Raw genomic sequence first — 19809 nt, 5'->3', positions numbered from 1 at the left:
TCTGATAGAAGAAAGACAAAGCCAACTGAATGTTCTTAAATGTGTGACAGAGGAAGATCTCCATGGACACAACAATCTGGACAAAGCATCACCTCACCTGAGTGACCATAAACCAAGTCAGGAGTTCACCTGCTCAGAGTCTGAGAACTTCTGACTGTGACTCGGTAGTTAAGATAAAGCCAGGGGGTGAATTCTGGGAGTTGACATCACCATAACTGTGTGAAGGAGAAGTCTGTAGCTGTTGTGAAGGTCTCTTCATAAATTCAGTAAGAAAACAAAAGTGGACTTGATTCAGTTCAGAGCAGCGTCTCACACACACAGAGGAGCTGTAAGGGAGTGTAGGCAACCTGTGAGGAAAACCAAACTGCCATCACAGTGCTGACTCTAGAAACTTAATAAGTAACTAAGAACTGAAGCAGAACCGAGATGAGAACAGTGTTGCTGCTCCAGTGTTGCTCACACAGTCCTTGAGTCTGCCTGACAGATAGTCCATCATCAGGACACCACAGGCTCACCCACCTGCACATCTCTGAGCTGACCCTTTAACAGGGATGGCTGGGTGGTCTTGAAGGCTCTGGTGAAACCAAAACACATAAACATAATAAACATCTCTCTATTATAAGAGACGAGACCTGATCTTTCTAAAGAGACTTTTTGGAAGTCCAGAGACACAGAAGTAATATGCGCGAGATGGAGACTTTGGCCATTTCGAAAGTCTACAAAAATGATAGTAAAGATCGCATTCGCGCAAACAAACAGAAATTATTACTCGTTGAAATAACAGAACAGCGAAAAGAGATTGAATATATTGTTTGGATTGAAACTTTAAGTTTTAGACTTGTAGATTGTCTAATTGGTGTCACTCAAAAGTATTGTTTCTTCAAATTAAAAAGGCTTCTCCTCAAGAATTAAAAGATTTGTGGTTTGGTGAAAGTGAAATCCACATACGCGGTCACACTTGGGTGACAGAGTGGCACAGACACACAGGAGATTTTAGTGATAAACGTTATTCAGACACTTCAAACAAACATAAGTCTCTTTCAGGAATGAATCGAGCTGTTTGTGTAGTCGGAGGGGACAGTTCAGTCTCTCAATTAGACGAATAGAAAATCTTCCTGTTCATAAGGGTGCGCCTCAGGAGCGGGACCCCCACAGGAGCAGAGGATGTCTGGGGGAGAAGAGAGACAAGGCAGTGAGACTGAAGGACAGGTGCTGTACAGGCTTTCAAAAGTTTGAAGCACCGCACGAACCAAACCTGCGGGTGGGCAAGCGAAGTGAGCAGGGGGCGGAGCTCACTAGTTTATTAATAATAATAATCCGTCACCTAAACAAAACACCTGAGGTAAGTAACATACAAAAATATAATTTATGAGTTTTAGAATTCTTTTAAGTTGCCATCTTACTGAATTCAACAGAATCGTTTGTGTATTTCGGTATGTTACTTGACTCTAGAAGATGACAACGGCAGACAACATCCTCACATGTCTGACTCAGAATATCAAATGGCCTTATACATCCTATAATTACTGACATGACGTGTTTAAGTCCTCCTGCCCTTTCACCAGTTTCTTTACTTTACACTCCAGTTTGTTTTTATTATTTTTGGTGTTGTGTGAACTTCACATTTCCCAGTTTGTCAATGTGATGTCTTCTAAACATCAAGAACTAAGTCACATACCAGTGTGCCATCAAACTATCTTCTGTATTTGACGCACTCTTCAAACCCAAAGTCAATCTTACATCAATTAAATTAAAACTTTCTTTTAACCCTTTAACCGCCAACTCCCTAAATATTCCCCACGCCAGGCGAAATCTGAACAATTTTTGTTTTTTTACATTTTACATTTTTTTTACATTTTTTACATTTATTCAAGCAGTATTGACCACTAAATGTTGTGCAAGTTCTAGAAATGGGCAAACACATAATAAAACACAAAATGTACCTTTTCTCAGGCTTCCACAACAATAAACTTTCATCAACTGTAACTGACGGTCCTGGCATGTAGGGCAACTGAAATGCTTCAAATAAATGGTTAATCAAAGGACGTAGCTTGAACAAGCGGTCGCGGTTTGGATCTTTCTTATCTGGCTCATTTCTGTTGTCATTCAAATGAAAGAATTTCAGCAGCAAAGAGAATCGTTTACGTGTCATGATACTTGCAAAAAAAGGTGTTGCATACATAGGATCTGTAGACCAGTACATCTCAATATCTGGTTTTCTGATTATTCCCATCAACATCAAAATCCCAATGAATTTTTTCATTCCGTTTTCATCAGTGTCTTCCCAAGCACGAACACGGGAATGTGGAGGTAAATTGGGATTTTTCTCAATAAACTGTGCTGCATACAGATTTGTCTGATGAGCAAAATGTCTGATCAAATCAGGTGACACAAACAGCTCATAAAACTGCTCAGCAGTGTAATTGTTTACATCAACAATAAAGCCACACGTTGCCTCAAACGGATGCAGAAAAGGTAGTTCACCTCGGGCAGCAGTCCAGTTGAGATGCTGGGGATACACCCACTCATCGCCATCATCCGATGCGCCGTCATTCACAGTATCATGCAGCGCACGTTGCTGATCATCATTGTCGCTAAAATCTTCTTCAGAACTGCTACAATCATGATCAGAATTATTGTCCAAAATCGCCTGCAAAACCTCACTTGAAGTCAGTTTACGTTTCGCCATATTCACAGCTTTCACTTTCGAATCACATCATGTGATCGGCCAATACAAGCGCAGAGTTGTCGAAATACAACGTAGTAATAATACCCATGCCAAACTGTCAGTTATACTACGCGCCAGGCATTCACATAACCACAGGCAAATGTGCCGGATAATTCTGGCAGTAAGGCGTCAGCAATAAAGTGACGATGCCGGATATATCCGGCAGAGGGCGGTTAAGGGGTTAATCTTTATTGTCATTTCTGCTTTGTTAAATTAAATCTAAGTTGTGTCATGAAATGTCAAACAAATGGTTTGTGAAAATATCAGGAGTCAGAAAGAGAAGAAGAAATCACAAAGTGAATGTAAATTCTGATCTGACCACGCGTGTCCTTTTGTGTGTCCAAACAGAGACAGCTGGGGGCGACACTGAGTGACATCAAGAGGAGACTTCTGAAGAGAGAGAAGACACTGAAGGAGACAAGGAGGACGATTGACGAGATGAAGGTGAGTGGAATAGAAAGACAACACTTCATTTCAAAGAGTGCAGAAATAAATAAGAACTTGAAGAGCAGCAGAGCTTCATTGGTGATGATGAGTAGGGACACAAGAAGGGAGAGTTAGAGAAGACGTTGTCTGGTGTCCTTCATGGCCTTTAACTGTTGACAGAATCTCAGGTGTTACTCATTGGAGACTCAGACAGCATCACCATAAAGTCCTCTGATATTCCATCAACTGCTTAAAGGGGACTTAACTCTGCTAACAGAAACTCACAATGAAGGTCAATGCTGATGTTCTGAATTAGATCAGGTGGCACATTGTCCATTAATGGTCTAAGTTGTTTGTATTTGAAAAATAGTATTGCATACAATCAAGTTCAACTTATACAACAAATGACTTTCAAAGTCAAAACAAAAAATAATATAAAAAAATTAGAAAGTTAAAACAGAAATCTAAACAAACAAAAAAAATGCAAAAAATAAAAAACTACCAAACAGGATTCACACTGCAACCCAGAAAAAAAGAGAAGAGCCGAGAACTGGGACTAAATTCCTGATAATTTACAAAAATAAATAAATAAATAGAAAGACAGAATTTCCGCTTCCCCTGCTATGGATGTTTATTTTAAAGTTTTATTATTTAGATCTTGCCATATTTTATAAAGGTTTTGATCAGATCGTTTATGTGAGAATTTGTTTTTTTTAATGTCAAACATCAGTGACCCAGTGACTTATCACTAGTGGGCTGGGGGTGTTCAAGTTCAGCAGGACAAGTCCACGAGCTCACAATGTGGTCAAGGCAGTTACAGTCAATGTGTGCTCTTCCACTTTAGGCCCCTCTGGTTGCTTAACAACCACAGCTGTTAATGAGTTAGAAGTGATTGTGACCCCACGGCTGTCAGATAAAACATTCAAACATTTTGGCCCTAAATGATGTTACTTTGTTGTCCTCCCAAAACATGTTGCCCAGTGAGGCTGGAGCTCGATTGCCACACTCGCAGGTTGAATTCTTGCCCAATTTTAAATGAGATAAATGTGATCCATGAAAGAGTCGAAGTCAGATGGTTGAAAACTTCACACATATGGAGCTGGAGTGTATTCTATGCATGACTGACTTCTACTCCTTTTCTGAGATATTCATTAAAGAGTCCTTTTCCCACTGTTTCCTTGGACCCTTAAAGGGGAGATTCTTTGAAATGTCTTTATATGTTGCTGAGATGCTGTCTGACTCCTCAGGACCAATCAGGATTTCTTCTGGAAAGGAAATGGATGGGAGGTGTGGAAAATTGGGTAGGTTTTTTGGGTAGGTTTTTGTTGTCTGTAGCTTCTGTAAACTTTGCTAATAATTGTGGAGCTAACTTAATTGAAAACGTCTTTATAAAATTCCACTGGTTGCAATCAGGGCCTGTTGTTTTCCCACTTTGGAGTGAGTTTACAGCATCCAGAAGTTCTGAGAGTTTCAGAGGTTTGTCCAGTTCCTTGTCAGTAAGTTGTTGTTGTATTTGCATTACATCAAAGAACTCCTCAGATTGTGTCTCGTCTTCTTTAAACTGAGTAGAATATAAAGACTTATAGTACTTGCTAAATGTGTGAGTTATATTTTTAGGCTTCATTACTTTATCTGCAGTTGTGCTGGTAATTTCTGTTATTGCGTTGCAATCTTCTTGCTTGTTGATTGTTGAGCTAAGATCTTATTAGCCTTCTCTCCATGTTCACTGTAATGATGTTGTGATTTAAAGATGAGTTGTTCAGGTTCTTTAGTTCTGATTGGAGAGCCTGTCTTTCCTGTAAAATGCCTCATTTGGAGAGATGGGATATTCTTGATTTTTTCTGGAGATTGTAATGCTTTTCTCATGTTCATTCTGGTATTTCTCAGTTTTATTATTCTCCACAAATTAAGGGTCTCCACTATTTGATTGAGTGCAGACTTTACATAACGTACACCTCCAAACATTTTACTTTAGCTTTATTATTTTATCACAAAGGACAGTAAGGTTGTACAGTTGTAGCATCTGCTGAATCTCAAATCCACAGTCCTCCATTCACTTTCCATGTGGAGTTTACACCTTCTTCCAGTATCTCAGTGGGTTTATTCCAGTTTTTCCAGATCTTCCACCACATCCTCACATTACAGTTTGGTTAATTGGCAGAAACCCCAAATTGGCTTCCATTGTGATCACTAGTGCAGCTCTGACCCTGTATTGATTTGGCAGACTGTCCATGGTAGCACACTCTCCGATGCCCAGTTCTGCCAGGATTCATTTATGTGAAAATTCTCATCCAGCAGACACAGAACTCTTCACACACATTTCTGTGCCCAGACAGACCAAACATATCCAACCTAATTTATTTAACAAAAACTCACATTAAACTGACCAACACCATCGAGTTTACTAAAGTACTAAACACAGCCGGTCTAGACTAGTGGGGTGTGTCTTTAGTTCAAAGAAAGAAGGCGGAGAACAATCTGTCACTCAACACTGTGTAGTCCAATCCAGACACAGTGGTGACAGCTGAAGAAGTAGAAGTGAAGGAGAGCCAACCTCACAGACCGACCTTCACTTCGGTTTATGTTTCTATGCTCGTCTGCTTTTGTTGTTTCCTCCTAGAATTCCTGCTTATTACTGATGCATGAAATCCCCTCTCTACACCCATGATGACTGTGACATTTTCAGCCAGGATTCCTTCTACTAGATGTTGTTCATAGTCTTGTTTCATGTCTTTATTGTTTATTTATTAATGTTAATGTTGATTTGGTCGAGTATCTGATTTAATCATTGTATTTGATTTTGTCTATAAGTTGCCTTTGTTATGTTTCATGTGGTTTGTGTGTGGCTCACCACGAGTTTCTCTTCGGCCCTATAAACTCAGAGGGTCTCCCACAGTTTAATTGTGAATGTGCTCTGTGAGTTTGATGAGTTTTTGTGTTCTTTTAGCTGAACCTTATGCTTTTGTGATTTTCTGGATTTGTAAGGCTGTGCTTTGTTTTTTAAAAACTGTCATTGGATTCTGTTTGGAAACTTTGTTTGTTTTGGATTGGCTTGTTAGGCTCAAAAGAGTGTCTGTGTATTTGGAATACAACTTTATGAAGAATAAATCTTTAATTATATAAAGATTCTATGAGGGCCATTTTCTTTCTTTCTATCTATCTATCTATCTATCTATCTATCTATCTATCTATCTATCTATCTATCTATCTATCTATCTATCTATCTATCTATCTATCTATCTATCTATCTATCTATCTATCTATCTATCTATCTATCTATCTATCTATCTATCTATCTATCTATCTAATTTCCTCAGTCTTATGTGTGGCATTGGCTGAACTTCTGATCACTTTGTCACTTCTGCTCCTCAGCTTTTTACCAAAGTCTTTAAATTGTCCTACAGTACTGGTGGTCTGATCCTAACTCTCATAATTGTTCACTTAGAACTGGACACATGTGACAGTGACAACTGGATCCTTCCTTCCCTACTCCAGCCAGGAGCCTATCCACCTAACAATTGAGGTTTTCCACATGTGTACCAAAAGGCAAAACACCATATGAGACTCTCTGTATTTGGTGTAAAGCTTCATCTAAATTACCTAATAATAAATCCCACATTATCATGTCTTGCTCATTCTACAGTAGTAGCTGGTTTGGAGGTGACCTTTTCAGGACTTCTCATCCTCACTTTCTATCACAGTCATGTGAGTCACTGTCCAAATGTGCAAAGTTCTAAAACCAGCAGAACATCTCCAGCATTGGGGTTGGTGATCCTGAACAGCAGGCACCTTTTACCTCACATTTACATCCCATGTAGAACACCCCACCTGGTGTTATCATACAAGTATGAGCCATAGTTACAATAGCAAATTCATTAGTGTATTATTGTGGTATTTCCCTCTACTTACCCTTTACCTGTTTTCTCAAGGGTAAGTGTTCTCGTCAAGTTCGTTATCGGGTTGGTCTACTGTTGCACTTTAAGATGAACACACACATACATAGCAGTACACATACACACAGACCCTCACCACAACAGTGCCCCATGAATGACACACATACGCTGATTCACCTCTAGCACTTTAAACCACACAAGTGCTTTAGGTATAACACAGCCTGTCACTCAGCACTTCAAGAGACTTACTTATTATCGGCACGAACAACATACAATGTTTTAGTTATATCTCACACCTAAATATTACTTTTGGTCTGCATGAATACATTTAAACTTACAAAGACTCAGCACTCTTGACTATTGGCCATTTATCAGCCAAGAATACCTTCTCCTCATACTGTCTCTACTGTTGAGTGGAGCTCCTCACTCTCAGCCTTATAAACCTCGCAGCACAGATATAATGGCAAATGTCCGTGGCTGCTCCAGATGCTCAAAGAAATCTAACTTATTACTTTAATCAACTTTAATTAACCCTAGCCTGAATGAATCTATTAATTTTTTACATACAAAATCTCTCATTTAAAGATTTACCAATGTTGTTTCTTGTTCTAGAGTGTGTATATAAACATAGGAAACTTCAGTTTCTGTATTACATCTTGCCTGAAGAAGGGGCCTGAGTTGCCTCAAAAGCTTGCATATTGTAATCTTTCTAGTTAGCCAATAAAAGGTGTCATTTTGCTTGGCTTTTCTCTACATTCATAATGGCTAACACGGTACAACACCCTAGTACTACAGATATACAAGACACCGAAATGTACCGCTACTACATGGAACTGAAGACCCGGTGGAAGAAACTGGCACACATGGACAGCGACATCTTCTTCTTAACTAAATGCAAAAAGGAAAATCTTATCCCGAAAGGCATCATGATAAGGAATCCAACCATTCACACTTATAATACTCGGTTTGCAGAGCAACTTTGTTTTAGGACATCTGCAAGGATAAGAAACCACTTAATCCAAATTTTCTACAACATCAAGAAGAACATGCAAAGAGAGATCCAAGACCTCATCCTGCTCCTTGGAAATGACAGGCAGGAGATGGTAAAGGAGCTCCATTGCTATTACAAAAGACTCCAGAAACTCCTTATTGTTAACAAAAAGAAAAAGCTGCATAGACTACGAGAGAAAGCTGGACACTTAATAGCAAAAAACAAAGAGCAACAGACCTGCATTGTAAATCTCTCCTCATACACACCAAATGAAGCAGAAATGTCGGTACTTACAAAGGGACTCTCATATTGTCCTGCAAAGCCCATTGACAACATCAGACTCTGCAGTGATATGGAAGAATTCTTCAGAAAACTCAGACTAAAAGAATTTTTCCACAAGAAAGAAAACAGTAACACACAGGAACCAACAACAAGCAGTTACAACAACCCCACCAATAAATCCACATGGACACCAGAAGCTGGCAGAAACTCTACCCTGGATAATTATATAGACTGCTTCCGACAGAGAGTGAAAACAGAAATCTTAAACAGGCAACAAAATCGGATAGAAAACATTACTAGGGATGAGCGGAGAGCCATACATTCACTAAGGGAAAATACAGAAATCATTATCAAACCAGCAGACAAAGGGGGTGCTTTAGTCATCATGAACACGTCAGATTACATACAGGAGGCACAAAGACAATTGTCCAATACTATGCGTTATCACAAACTGCAAGAAGACCCAACAGATCTCTACAAAAAGGAACTAAAAAAAATAGTAAGTAGCTTTCCTCTTGACATCAGGGATCATGTAAACAGTTTAATTCCTGAGAACCCCAAAATGGGTTACTTCTACATGCTTCCTAAAATCCACAAAGTAGGAAACCCAGGAAGACCTATAATCTCAGGAATTGGCTCCCTTACAGAAAATGTTTCAGGTTGGGTGGAGCAGATCCTTAAACCCCTCACCCGTAACACAACCAGCTACATCCAGGACACCACTGACTTCTTAAAAAAACTGTCTGCTTTAGGCCCCTTACCTGAGGGAACCTTACTGGCCACAATGGATGTTGAGGCACTTTACACTAACATCCCCCATGATGATGGCATATTGGCATGTGAAATGTACCTCAAACAACATGATTTACCCACAAAGTCAGTAATAGAAATGATAAAATTCACTCTGACACATAATCTATTCTCTTTTGGACAGGATTGCTACTTACAACAAATGGGGACTGCAATGGGATGTCGGTTTGCACCTCACTATGCAAATCTTTTTATGGCAAAATTAGAGGAAGATTTCATGTCAATGTGCATCGTAAAACCAATGTTGTATCTCCGTTACATAGATGACATCTTCATAATCTGGACTGCCAGTGAAAAGGACCTCCTCCATTTTCATAATGAATATAATTGTTTTCACCCCAACATAAAGCTGAAGCTGAATTACTCAAAAACAGAAGTCAGCTTCCTTGACACCACCGTTCAACTGAAAGAGAACACCCTTGTAACTTCTATTTTTCACAAACCGACAGACAGACGGACCTACCTGAAAAATGATAGCTTCCACCTCAAGCATATAAGGCGCTCCATTATTTTCAGCCAAGCAATACGGTACAATCGTATTTGCTCAGACCCAACAGACCGTGATCAACAACTGCAGGAGCTCAGACAAGATTTCATCAAACAAGGTTACACCCCGAAAACAACAGACACTCAAATAAGAAGAGCTACTGCCATACCCAGAGACAACCTTCTGGAATATAAAAACAAAGACAACAAGGATCGCATCCCCCTTGTTGTCACCTACAACCCACATCTTGAAACACTTCGAAAAATTATAAAAGAACTTCAGCCAATACTAAACAATGACCAAACACTGAAAAATGTATTTCCTGAACCTCCCCTCCTGGCATACTGACAACCACCAAACCTTCAACAATTAATTGTCCGAGGCTCCCTAAGTGAACCAACAGAAAATGGCACATCTCCATGCCTACAGAAAAGATGCAAAACATGTGCCCACATCTATGATACAGACCGTATAGTTATACCACACTGCCGACTCGAACATCACATCAAGGGATCATTTTCCTGCAGATCATCTAATGTAGTCTACCTAATTTTCTGCATGAAATGTCCTGACACTGCACTCTATGTGGGAGAAACTGGACAAACACTCCGCCAGAGAATGAACTTACACAGGTTCCACATTAAACATGGCAACACAGATGTTCCTGTGGCGGCCCACTTCAACAGCCATGGACACTGTGAGAAGGACTTTAAAGTCATAGTGCTTATGGGCAACTTCAGAACACAGCAAGAGAGAAAAGAATGGGAAGTTAAACTCATGCTAAAATTTAATACTTTACAACATGGATTGAATAAAGACAAGAGTTTTATGGCCAGATATGAGGATTGTTTACATCTCTCAGACTGACAGACAGCCTGTCTACAGACGCACATTGTTTTGAAAAACTCATTACAAACTTCAAAAGACTTTGTTGGACAGTTATCTTATCCAGAGATCTTGACAATACATTGTTCTTTTCTCTCTTGCTAAATTAACCCTGGGCAGCACGGTGGCGCAGTGGTAGCGCTGCTGCCTCGCAGTTAGGAGACCCGGGTTCGCTTCCCGGGTCCACCCTGCGTGGAGTTTGCATGTTCTCCCCGTGTCTGCGTGGGTTTCCTCCGGGCGCTCCGGTTTCCTCCCACAGTCCAAAGACATGCTGGTTAGGTGGATTGGCGATTCTAAATTGGCCCTAGTGTGTGCTTGGTGTGTGGGTGTGTTTGTGTGTGCCCTGCGGTGGGTTGGCACCCTGCCCGGGATTGGTTCCCTGCCTTGTGCCCTGTGTTGGCTGGGATAGGCTCCAGCAGACCCCCGTGGCCCTGTGTTTGGATTCAGTGGGTTGGAAAATGGATGGATGGATAAATTAACCCTAGCCTGAATGAATCTATTAATTTTTTACATACAAAATCTCTCATTTAAAGATTTACCAATGTTGTTTCTTGTCCTAGAGTGTGTATATAAACATAGGAAACTTCAGTTTCTGTATTACATCTTGCCTGAAGAAGGGGCCTGAGTTGCCTCGAAAGCTTGCATATTGTAATCTTTCTAGTTAGCCAATAAAAGGTGTCATTTTGCTTGGCTTTTCTCTACTTTAATCACTATAGACATTAAGACAAAGCATAGAAAGTTATAAGCAGCATGGTATTTATTACAAGAATAATAATAATACCTCTGGAACAAAGAATAATAGAAAATAATTACTGATAAGAAAGACTGAATATATAAAGTCTTTAGAAAAAGCATTCAAAAAAGTTACAGATGACAAGGATGAATGTCCCAAGGAGGCGTTTGATTTAGCAATCAATGTTCATGATGCTTTTCTGACGACCAGTGATGTGTTCGTTGCTATTTTCTCTTCTTCTGACATTGCTTCCAAATGAGGCATATTTATTATGAAATGTCATGCCGTGGTTTCACAACACATGCACCTGATTGGCTGGCTGTCACTAAAATTGATGAATTTTGCTCAAACTCTTTAATCAATCTTTTCCCAGATAATAATGTTCTTTGAAACTGCCTCATGTCCATCTTTCCCAGACTGTAAACCATATTGTTGTCCCAAATGTCCATATCAATAACCTAAGGTTTCGGCTCAGTCTTCCTTTCCCAGGCTGTAATACCAAAGTAGCACTAAACTGTGAACAACTGTTATAAAAGTGAGGTGTAAGGGAAGAGGATATGGCTTTTGTATCCTAAATGTAGTTTATCTGTTGTCTTGTCTTGAACAAAATATAATGGAAAATTAAACCAAAATGTACAGATTTTATACAACATAACAATTAGTAACAATGCAAAGTTCCTAAATGAAGTAGAAATACATCAAACATGGAAATAAAGACTCACGACTCTGAGCTTTACAATGAAAAAGAGATGGAAGAAGGTAAATATGCAAAGAGTTCATGAAACTAAAGGAAATCTGATGACCCTTGACCAACACCTAGACCCTCTTGTTAAATATCTCCATCTCACAGGTCTGACATGGTGACATCTCACACCCCAAACTAGAATACAACTAATAAACACAAGACTCAGGTCCAGAAATAGTTTTATTTTAACACAATTACCTTCTAACACACAAGTTAATTCCTCTTTACAGATACTTCTTCTTCTTCTTCTTCTTCTTCTTCTTCTTCTTCTTCTTCTTTATTCCTGGTGTGTGTTGTCCTACTCCACTCCTAACCTCAGGCTGAGCAGGAGATGACATTTTTAAAGGCAGACTTTGATACAAACTATCATGTCAAAAGGAGTCCTCACAAGACAGTGGAGGTGTCCCCAGCAGCTCCTGCTAATGGCTGTCAAGATCCTTCACAAGGAAGCCTTTCATGACTGCGTACCTCTTGAAGTCCTGCAGTTTCCTTAATAGCAGCAAAAGTAGAGTGATGAAGTTTCTCTGCATAATGGAGGGAACATATTATCTGGGTGGCAGTCTGCAATTGACCTTCCTTCTGATAATAAAGTTCCAACAATCACGCCAGCCAATTCCAACTGTCCTTCACAACATCAAAATAGCAACAAATGTGCCTCATGATTGGTGATTCTTATCAGGTGACTCAATTCTAAATCTTTTTCCTATTTTTTCAGATGTCTGTGATAAGAGAGTTGGAAGAAAATGAGAAGAGCTTCAATGCTCTGATACGGTGCATTGAGGAAGCCCACAGGAAATTGACTGAGAGGATCAGAGAACAAGAAAAGAGAGAAATGGAGAAGGCTGAAGGAGTCATGGAGCAACTGAAGAAGGAGATTGAAGAGCTGAAGAGGAGAGAAGCTGAGATGAAGGAGCTTTCAGAGACCAAGGACCATCTCCACTTCCTGCAGGTGACAGTGACACATCACAGGGTGTCTGATCAGAATGGGGTGTGTGGGACATGAAAACATTTAGTGAGAAATTTAAAAGATCTAAGGAGTTTGTACAGCATGACAAGAACAGGCCATTCAGCCCAATATGGATCATCTTTTCAAATTTCCTTAACATTTCAAATATTCATTTTACAAATATCTCAAAGTTATTTACTGTCTGTGTGAAAAAGTGAATTTTTTATAATGTGTAAAAGATGACATTTAATAAAGGATGGTGACAACTCTTCTGCCAGGCTACCTCCTGATTTCTCTATCCTTAAACTAATGAGATTCAAATCCTTCAGCATTTCCTCACAGCTCAGACCCCACAGTCCAGTCTCGTCTCTCATCTCCCATCTTTCTCGTGTGTTTTTCTCTCACACTCCACACAATAGTCCTGATGTCGACTGTGTTTCACAGACATTATGGAGATTCTGTTCTTGATTTACACTCCACTGTTGGTCGCTATATAACTCAGCTTGCCGTAGCTTTCTCTCTTTTGTATGGTTGATGATGATGATGAAGACAAAAAGGCTCCCAGGATTTCCACACAAGTCACACTTCTGAGATGCAGACCTTCAATTGTATAATCATATTGAAGAGCTTTCTCCATACATGTGTTAGTCTTTACATTTAATTTAATTTAAATTAATTTAAATAAGTTTGTCTCAGAACTATAAAAAGCCGAACGTCTTGTTTTGTGTGCCAAGTCAATTCTGGACCCACCTGCCCCCTCCAACCCTTTATCTTGACTCTCCACTCATGGAGTCCTGTGTGAAAATCTCATTGATAGTTAAGGTTGATAATCACTGATGTTCCACTACACTCCACGAAATATTCTCTCAAAAATAACTAACAAGTCAATGACAGGCATTCTCACCATCTAAACCCACGCTGACTGCCCACCACACTGATCCTTAATTCAGAAGAGCCCCCTCTTATCAGCATTACTTACTTTTTAATGTCTCCTTTCTGAAATCTCGTCCCTCTTCTCTTCTGATTCAGACTTTCTCATCTCGCTGTGTCCTTCCTGCTGATGGAGACTCTCTGAGCTTCACTGTCACCTCTGATTTCTCATCTGAGGACCTGAGAAAGGAGCTGTCTGGTCTGACAAAGAGTCTAGAGAAGATCAGCCGGTGGGTCATCATGACAAGGACTCCATCAGGTACAGCGTCTGGTGACATTGTGTTTGTTATTGAAGTCCATTAGAGAGGATCATAGTGACAATAAGAGGACACTGATGAAGGCCTGCTCTTTAACATTTATCTGCCATCCTTTGCTGTTTATTATTTTTTACTATATAGTGCCTTTCACAGTCATTAGCTGAGTGATTACAAACTCTCTAAATAATCAGCTGTTCTTAATCAGATGTTTTAGAATTTTAACTTGAAATGTTGTACTCCTTATACTTATTCCAAGTACTCTCATAGAAAGTCCTTTTTCACTTAACTTTGATATTCTTTTTATTTCCTTTGCTTTCCTCAACTTGGGCTTCATGTATAAACGGTGCGTACGCACAGAAATGTTGTGTACGAATGTTTCCACGCTCAAATCGCGATGTATAAAACCTAAACTTGGCGTAAAGTCACGCACATTTCCACACTACCTCATACCTTGGCGTACGCAATTTCTCCGTTCGGTTTTGCAGACTGGCGGCACCCAGCGTCAAAGCAGTGCTACTGTTCATGTGTGGTCACCCTTTCTTTCTTAGACCCACGTTCCTGACGCGGCTTTATAAATACACTGAAATTAACTGCATATTGTTTATTAGTGTAATGCATCTGATTGTAATTAACCTGTAGCAATATAATGGGCCAGGGAATAGCCATAGTATTCCAAATACCATAACTGCTATAGCGTTGTTATTCTCACTGCATCTTCTTCTTCTTTCAGCTGCTCCCGTTAAGGGTTACCACTGCGCATCATTTTTTTCCATATTACTCTCACTGCACCACTCGGAGTATTTATATCACTGTATCTGAGTGGGGAATCACAGCAGCAGCTGATCGGAAAGAGAATTATCGGTATACAGTTTCAAGTACACACTACCTCAACCACGGCAAAAAGCGTCAAAGCCTTTCCTGTACGGACCTTACACTACAGTTATAATATTGCGCAACCTGCGCCACTTTATAAAGCGCGTATGATGACAATATCATTTTTAAGATGAAATGCAGCAAAATACGTTGCTTATAGTATACAGATAAAACTTTAACTTCATTTAAATAATCTGGATTGTTAATAATTAAATGTGTGAGGACACGGTGCCGCAGCGCTAGTTAGTTCACGGATAGCTCCTTCCTTGCGCTGTGTTAATGCTGGTGCTGACGCGACACTGGGAGGACAGACGAATAGAATAATTAAACATGTACTACGAAGATATTTCAATGTTTCTTAAAAGTTTTGAAGAATCGGCGTTCTAAGCTTACAGATGGCTTAACGTCTATTACAGAGCTGATTGTGTGGCGATTGGGTATTTGGAGAAAGAAAAGTAAGGACATGAATTGGAGGTTAGAACGTTTGAAAGAGACAGTACTTCTGTAATAAATTATTTCATCGAAGGTCGCGCATGGCGCAGCAAGCCTCTTGCGTGAGACATGAACAATCACTGTGCAACCGTGTTCCCATGTTTAATAACATGCTTTCATTCCTATCATCATGAAAATAATATCACGTATACATCTCTGTATTTTAATTATTCAGAGAGCTGTAATATCACGAATGTAATGGATTCTGTGTCCTGTCAGAGAAAGAGAAAGAACGGAAGCACGTAGTGATTCACACACATAGAGCACATAGAAAATCAAATACAGAACAAAGCATTTAACATGCTACTTGAGAAACAAGTAAAATAAACGATTTTAAGATGAAGTTTATAATGTTCTACTTAAATGGCAAAATAAACTACGTGATGAAAGTGGAAATTTCGAGATTAAAGTTGACATTTAGTGCTTTTTCCCCACTGTGTGCCTATTTTTTTTGTTTGTACCCTAATAAGCTTTTTCATATGACACTCAGACGGTGGGCTACGACTTGCCTTTTCACGGCGACTTTGATATGTGATTTTTTTTTATTTCGGGCACTGTGCAACTTTGTGAACTTGAGCTTTTGAGTTTCTCCGACACTCTGTCACTCGATCAACTTTCTTTTGTTGATTATACAACTGTTTAAACCAACAAATAGTAAGTTTTTCCTTTGCCTCCACTTGGTATTCGCTGAAATTCTTATATTTTCCCCCGTGCTTTTCACATTGTCTTTTCACAGAAGGCTATTTATATTGATTTGCATATTCAAAGAGGCGTAATTCTGGAAGGAGTTACCTGAGGACCACCTGAACATTTCAGTGAGTGCAGCCTCAGAGTAAAACACACTTTATAAATTATGAATTACGTACGTTTACACATAAAGACAACAATTTGTTTAAACACAAACTAAGGTCAAGCAGCCAAGAGCACAGGGTCCATCCCGGCCGTCCACCACATTAGTCATATACTGTATGTGTGTATTGTGAAAATAAGCAGAGAGAGTGGGCACAATGAGTTGGGGTACCACCCTGAAATACCCCATTTAATGATGAAGATGAAATAAAAAGCACAAAGACGGAGCACAATGATGACGTCTGCTGCAATCAAAGGCTGTCAAGTTAAAGTCACTTGTGAGTCGGAGCTCCGTCTTCCTCAGTCACAGATCTGTCATGAACAACCACTTCTGGTGACATTTTATAGTGGTGTCACAGAAGAGGCGGAGCTTAATTAGTGGGTTGTGGAAGTGACGTCACTCGTCTTGTGGCCTGTGAACTCAGTGAAGTGATGACATTAGCAGGAGCAGCACCCTCTCGACTCAGGGTGGGATTTCTTAACTAGAGCTCTGAAGATGTCCACAACTGTACCTGCTTGTCATCATGTATAAAATACAGTATATTTATGACATTGTATGTCAGGACAAAAACCAAGCCATGGCGTTGAAGGGACCAACTGTAGACCTCCTTGATCAAATTATGGTGAACAATAGAGCAGCACAAAGAGATAAAGCCATTTGTAAAGCTCTGAGTGTTCCCAGCATCACAGCGGCCTCAAGAATTGGGAAATGGAAGAAGTTTGGAGCCACCAGGACATTTTCTAGAGAGGGCCAGTCTGAGTAATTGGGAAGGAAAGGCCTTGGCCAGGGAGGAGACCAAAAACCTATAAGTCACTACAACAGAACTTCAGAAGTCCTCTACTGAGATGAGAGAAACTGTAGGAGGAACAGCCATCTCAGCAGCGCTCCTCAAATCAAGCATTTATGGTGGAGTGGCCAGGCAGAAGATACTCTCGAGTAAAAGACAAATGGCTGCCTGAGAACATCAGGGGAAAGATTCAATGATCTGATGAGACAAACATTGAACTCTTTAGACAGAAGACTAAGCAGGATGTCTCAACAGGACCAGCCACCTGCCTAATGCCATCTCTACAGTGAAGATGGTGGTGACAGCATCAGGCTATGGGGACAAAGTGACAGGTCAGAATTGAGGGGAGGAGAAGTGCAGTCAAATACAGAGAGGACCTTAAAGAAAACCTGTGACCTCAGACTGGGTGATGGATCAACAACCTGAAGACAACAGCCAAGACAATTATAGAGTGGCTTTGTGACAAGTCTGAGTGTCTTTGAGTGACCAGACTGAGACCCCACAGAACAGGAGAGACCTGAAGATGGCAGTTCACAGACGCTTACCTTGAAATCTAATGGAGTTTGAGAGGATCTGCCAGGAAGAATGGGATCAACTGGCCAAATACAGGAGGGCAAAACTTGAAGTGACACTTAGTCATGAAGACCACCAAAGGTGCTTCCACAAAGACCTGAATTAAGAGTTTGAATACTTCTAGGAAGGAGACGTTTCAGTTTTAATTTGTAATAAATGTGCAGACCTTTCTGAAGACCTGCTCTCACTTTGTCATTATGGTTACTGAGTGTAGACTGATGAGCACAAAGGCACATTAATCCATTTAAAATTAAATCAACAACACGGTAAAGTGTGCAGAAAGTGAGGGGGTCTCAATACTTTCTGACTCCTGTATATTTATTATTAATATGAATATTCAAATCAACATTTGGCCTAATTTACGAGCCCTTGTATATTTTATAAATGTTTTATTTGAACTCCTCTGCATTTGTAATACGTGTTTAAGAACTAAACTAAGATCCCACAATGCCATCTTCACAGTTTCCATTCTTCTTCTCTTCTCTTTTTATTTTCAGCTCATGAAGCTCCAGTTTTCACCCTCCAGCCTCCTGAACCTCAGAGCAGAGACGACTTTATAAAATGTGAGTTTGTGCTTTGACTGAATGGATCATCACAATAAAAATCATTGAAGTTTTAATAGAGCAGGACAGGCTTAAGATATGAAAGTCTGAGTGTTGTGTGACTGAGGGGCTGAGAGTGATGGGGGTCCTGTGACTGGTGCATTATGGGATAGAGAGACTCAGGCAGTGAATCACCAAAGCCGTCTGTTGAACCCGAGTCTTGATGTGTCAGAAATGTTTTAAAAGGAAAGAGTAAAATCCACGTCATGGGGTGCACTTACTTTTTCTCACGACTGTATATTCAGACACAGTATTAGTTTAAAAATGAAGCACAATTGTATGAGAAATAAGTTAAAGCTGACAAAAGTCCTCGTCATCCTCCATTCTTTACTCCACAGAGCAGACACTTTGCTTCTCGACTTCACAAATTTCATCCATCGATTATTGATCCCGCTATATCCTATCTACACGGTCTAGGGGGTCTGCTGGAGCCAATCCTAGCCAACACAGGGTGCAAGGCAGGAAACAAACCCCGGGCAGAGCACGCACTTGCACACACACACACACACACACACACACACACACACACTAGGGACAATTTAGAATCGCCAATCTACCTAACCTGCATGTCTTTGGACTGTGGGAGGAAACCCACGCAGACATGGGGAGAACATGCAAACTCCACGTAGGAAGGACCCGAGAAGCGAACCCGGGTCTCCCAACTGCGAGGCAGCAGCACTACACAGGTGGCGCAGTGGTAGTGCTGCTGCTTTGCAGTAAGGAGACTGTGGAAGATTGTGGGTTCAGTTCCAGGTTCCTCCCTTTGTGGAACTTTGAGTACTGAGAAAAGCGCTATATAAATGTAATGAATTATTATTATTATTATTACCCACTGCACCACCGTGACGCCCTTTCACAAATTTTTAACATTAAAACAAATGAAAATGGCAGACAGAAAATTATGGGAGGTCCTTAGAAGTTCAAAGACCCCACTGGACTGTGTGACATCTCATACTGACTGATTCCTCTAATGAGTGTCACCGGGGTCTTCAGAAACTCAGTCAAGTCCTCACTCTGCTGTGATGTGTCCTTGTGTGCCTCACAATGAATGAGGATATGTGAAGAAGAGGAGATGAAGAAGGTCACAGCTAAGGGTGGTCAAGGTGAAGACAACAAGACCACCTCCACAGAGCTTCATGTTCCAGTGAATACAGCTGCTAATATTCTGAAGATGTTTTGGGGTCCATAGAACTGTAGCCCACCTCCCTGATGAGACCACCAGAGTAAAGCTGACCTCCGATTGAACAGAAGGAGAGTTTAAATGGAGGACAAAATGCAGTGTGGTGTGGTGGTGAAGACTTTGCAGTTCAAACCCTGAGGTTGTGGGTTCAAATCCCCCTACTGACACCACTGTGTGACCTCAGCAAGTCACTTCACCTGCCTGGGCTCTGATTGGACAAAGAAAAGAAAAGGAATCAATGGAATCTGAGATGATGGGAGTCACCTTGGATAAGAATGACAGTCAAAAAATAAAAAGAGATGACAGGAAACACACGAAAGAAAGAAAGAAAGAAAGAAA

General features: G+C 40.3%; 1 protein-coding gene and 1 long non-coding RNA gene across 10 annotated transcripts in view; one reads left to right on the top strand and one right to left on the bottom strand.

Annotated features, from left to right (window-relative positions):
• The window catches only part of LOC127527858 (uncharacterized), a 687118-nt gene that overhangs the window by 176299 nt on the left and 491010 nt on the right, over nt 1–19809 (bottom strand). The gene's annotated exons all lie outside the window — the stretch shown is intronic.
• Nucleotides 1–19809, top strand: part of LOC114643665 (tripartite motif-containing protein 16-like) — a 484979-nt gene that overhangs the window by 159975 nt on the left and 305195 nt on the right. Inside the window, exons 2-5 of one of the 4 annotated variants that reach the window (XR_007934979.1) lie at nt 3077–3172; nt 12696–12929; nt 13956–14115; nt 18186–18251. The exons of 2 other annotated variants lie outside the window; for them this stretch is intronic. Coding sequence is in view for 1 of the 2 variants with exons in the window: in XM_051927889.1 (XP_051783849.1) it covers nt 13956–14115; nt 18186–18251 (226 nt within the window). In the remaining variant the exon portion in view is untranslated. The remainder of the gene's footprint in view (nt 1–3076; nt 3173–12695; nt 12930–13955; nt 14116–18185; nt 18252–19809) is intronic. One more of the 4 variants, XM_051927889.1, reaches the window with a different exon arrangement.

Source organism: Erpetoichthys calabaricus, chromosome 5 (assembly GCF_900747795.2).
Source record: "Erpetoichthys calabaricus chromosome 5, fErpCal1.3, whole genome shotgun sequence".
Taxonomy (NCBI): domain Eukaryota; kingdom Metazoa; phylum Chordata; class Cladistia; order Polypteriformes; family Polypteridae; genus Erpetoichthys; species Erpetoichthys calabaricus.
This window is presented reverse-complemented; position numbering and strand designations above follow the sequence as displayed.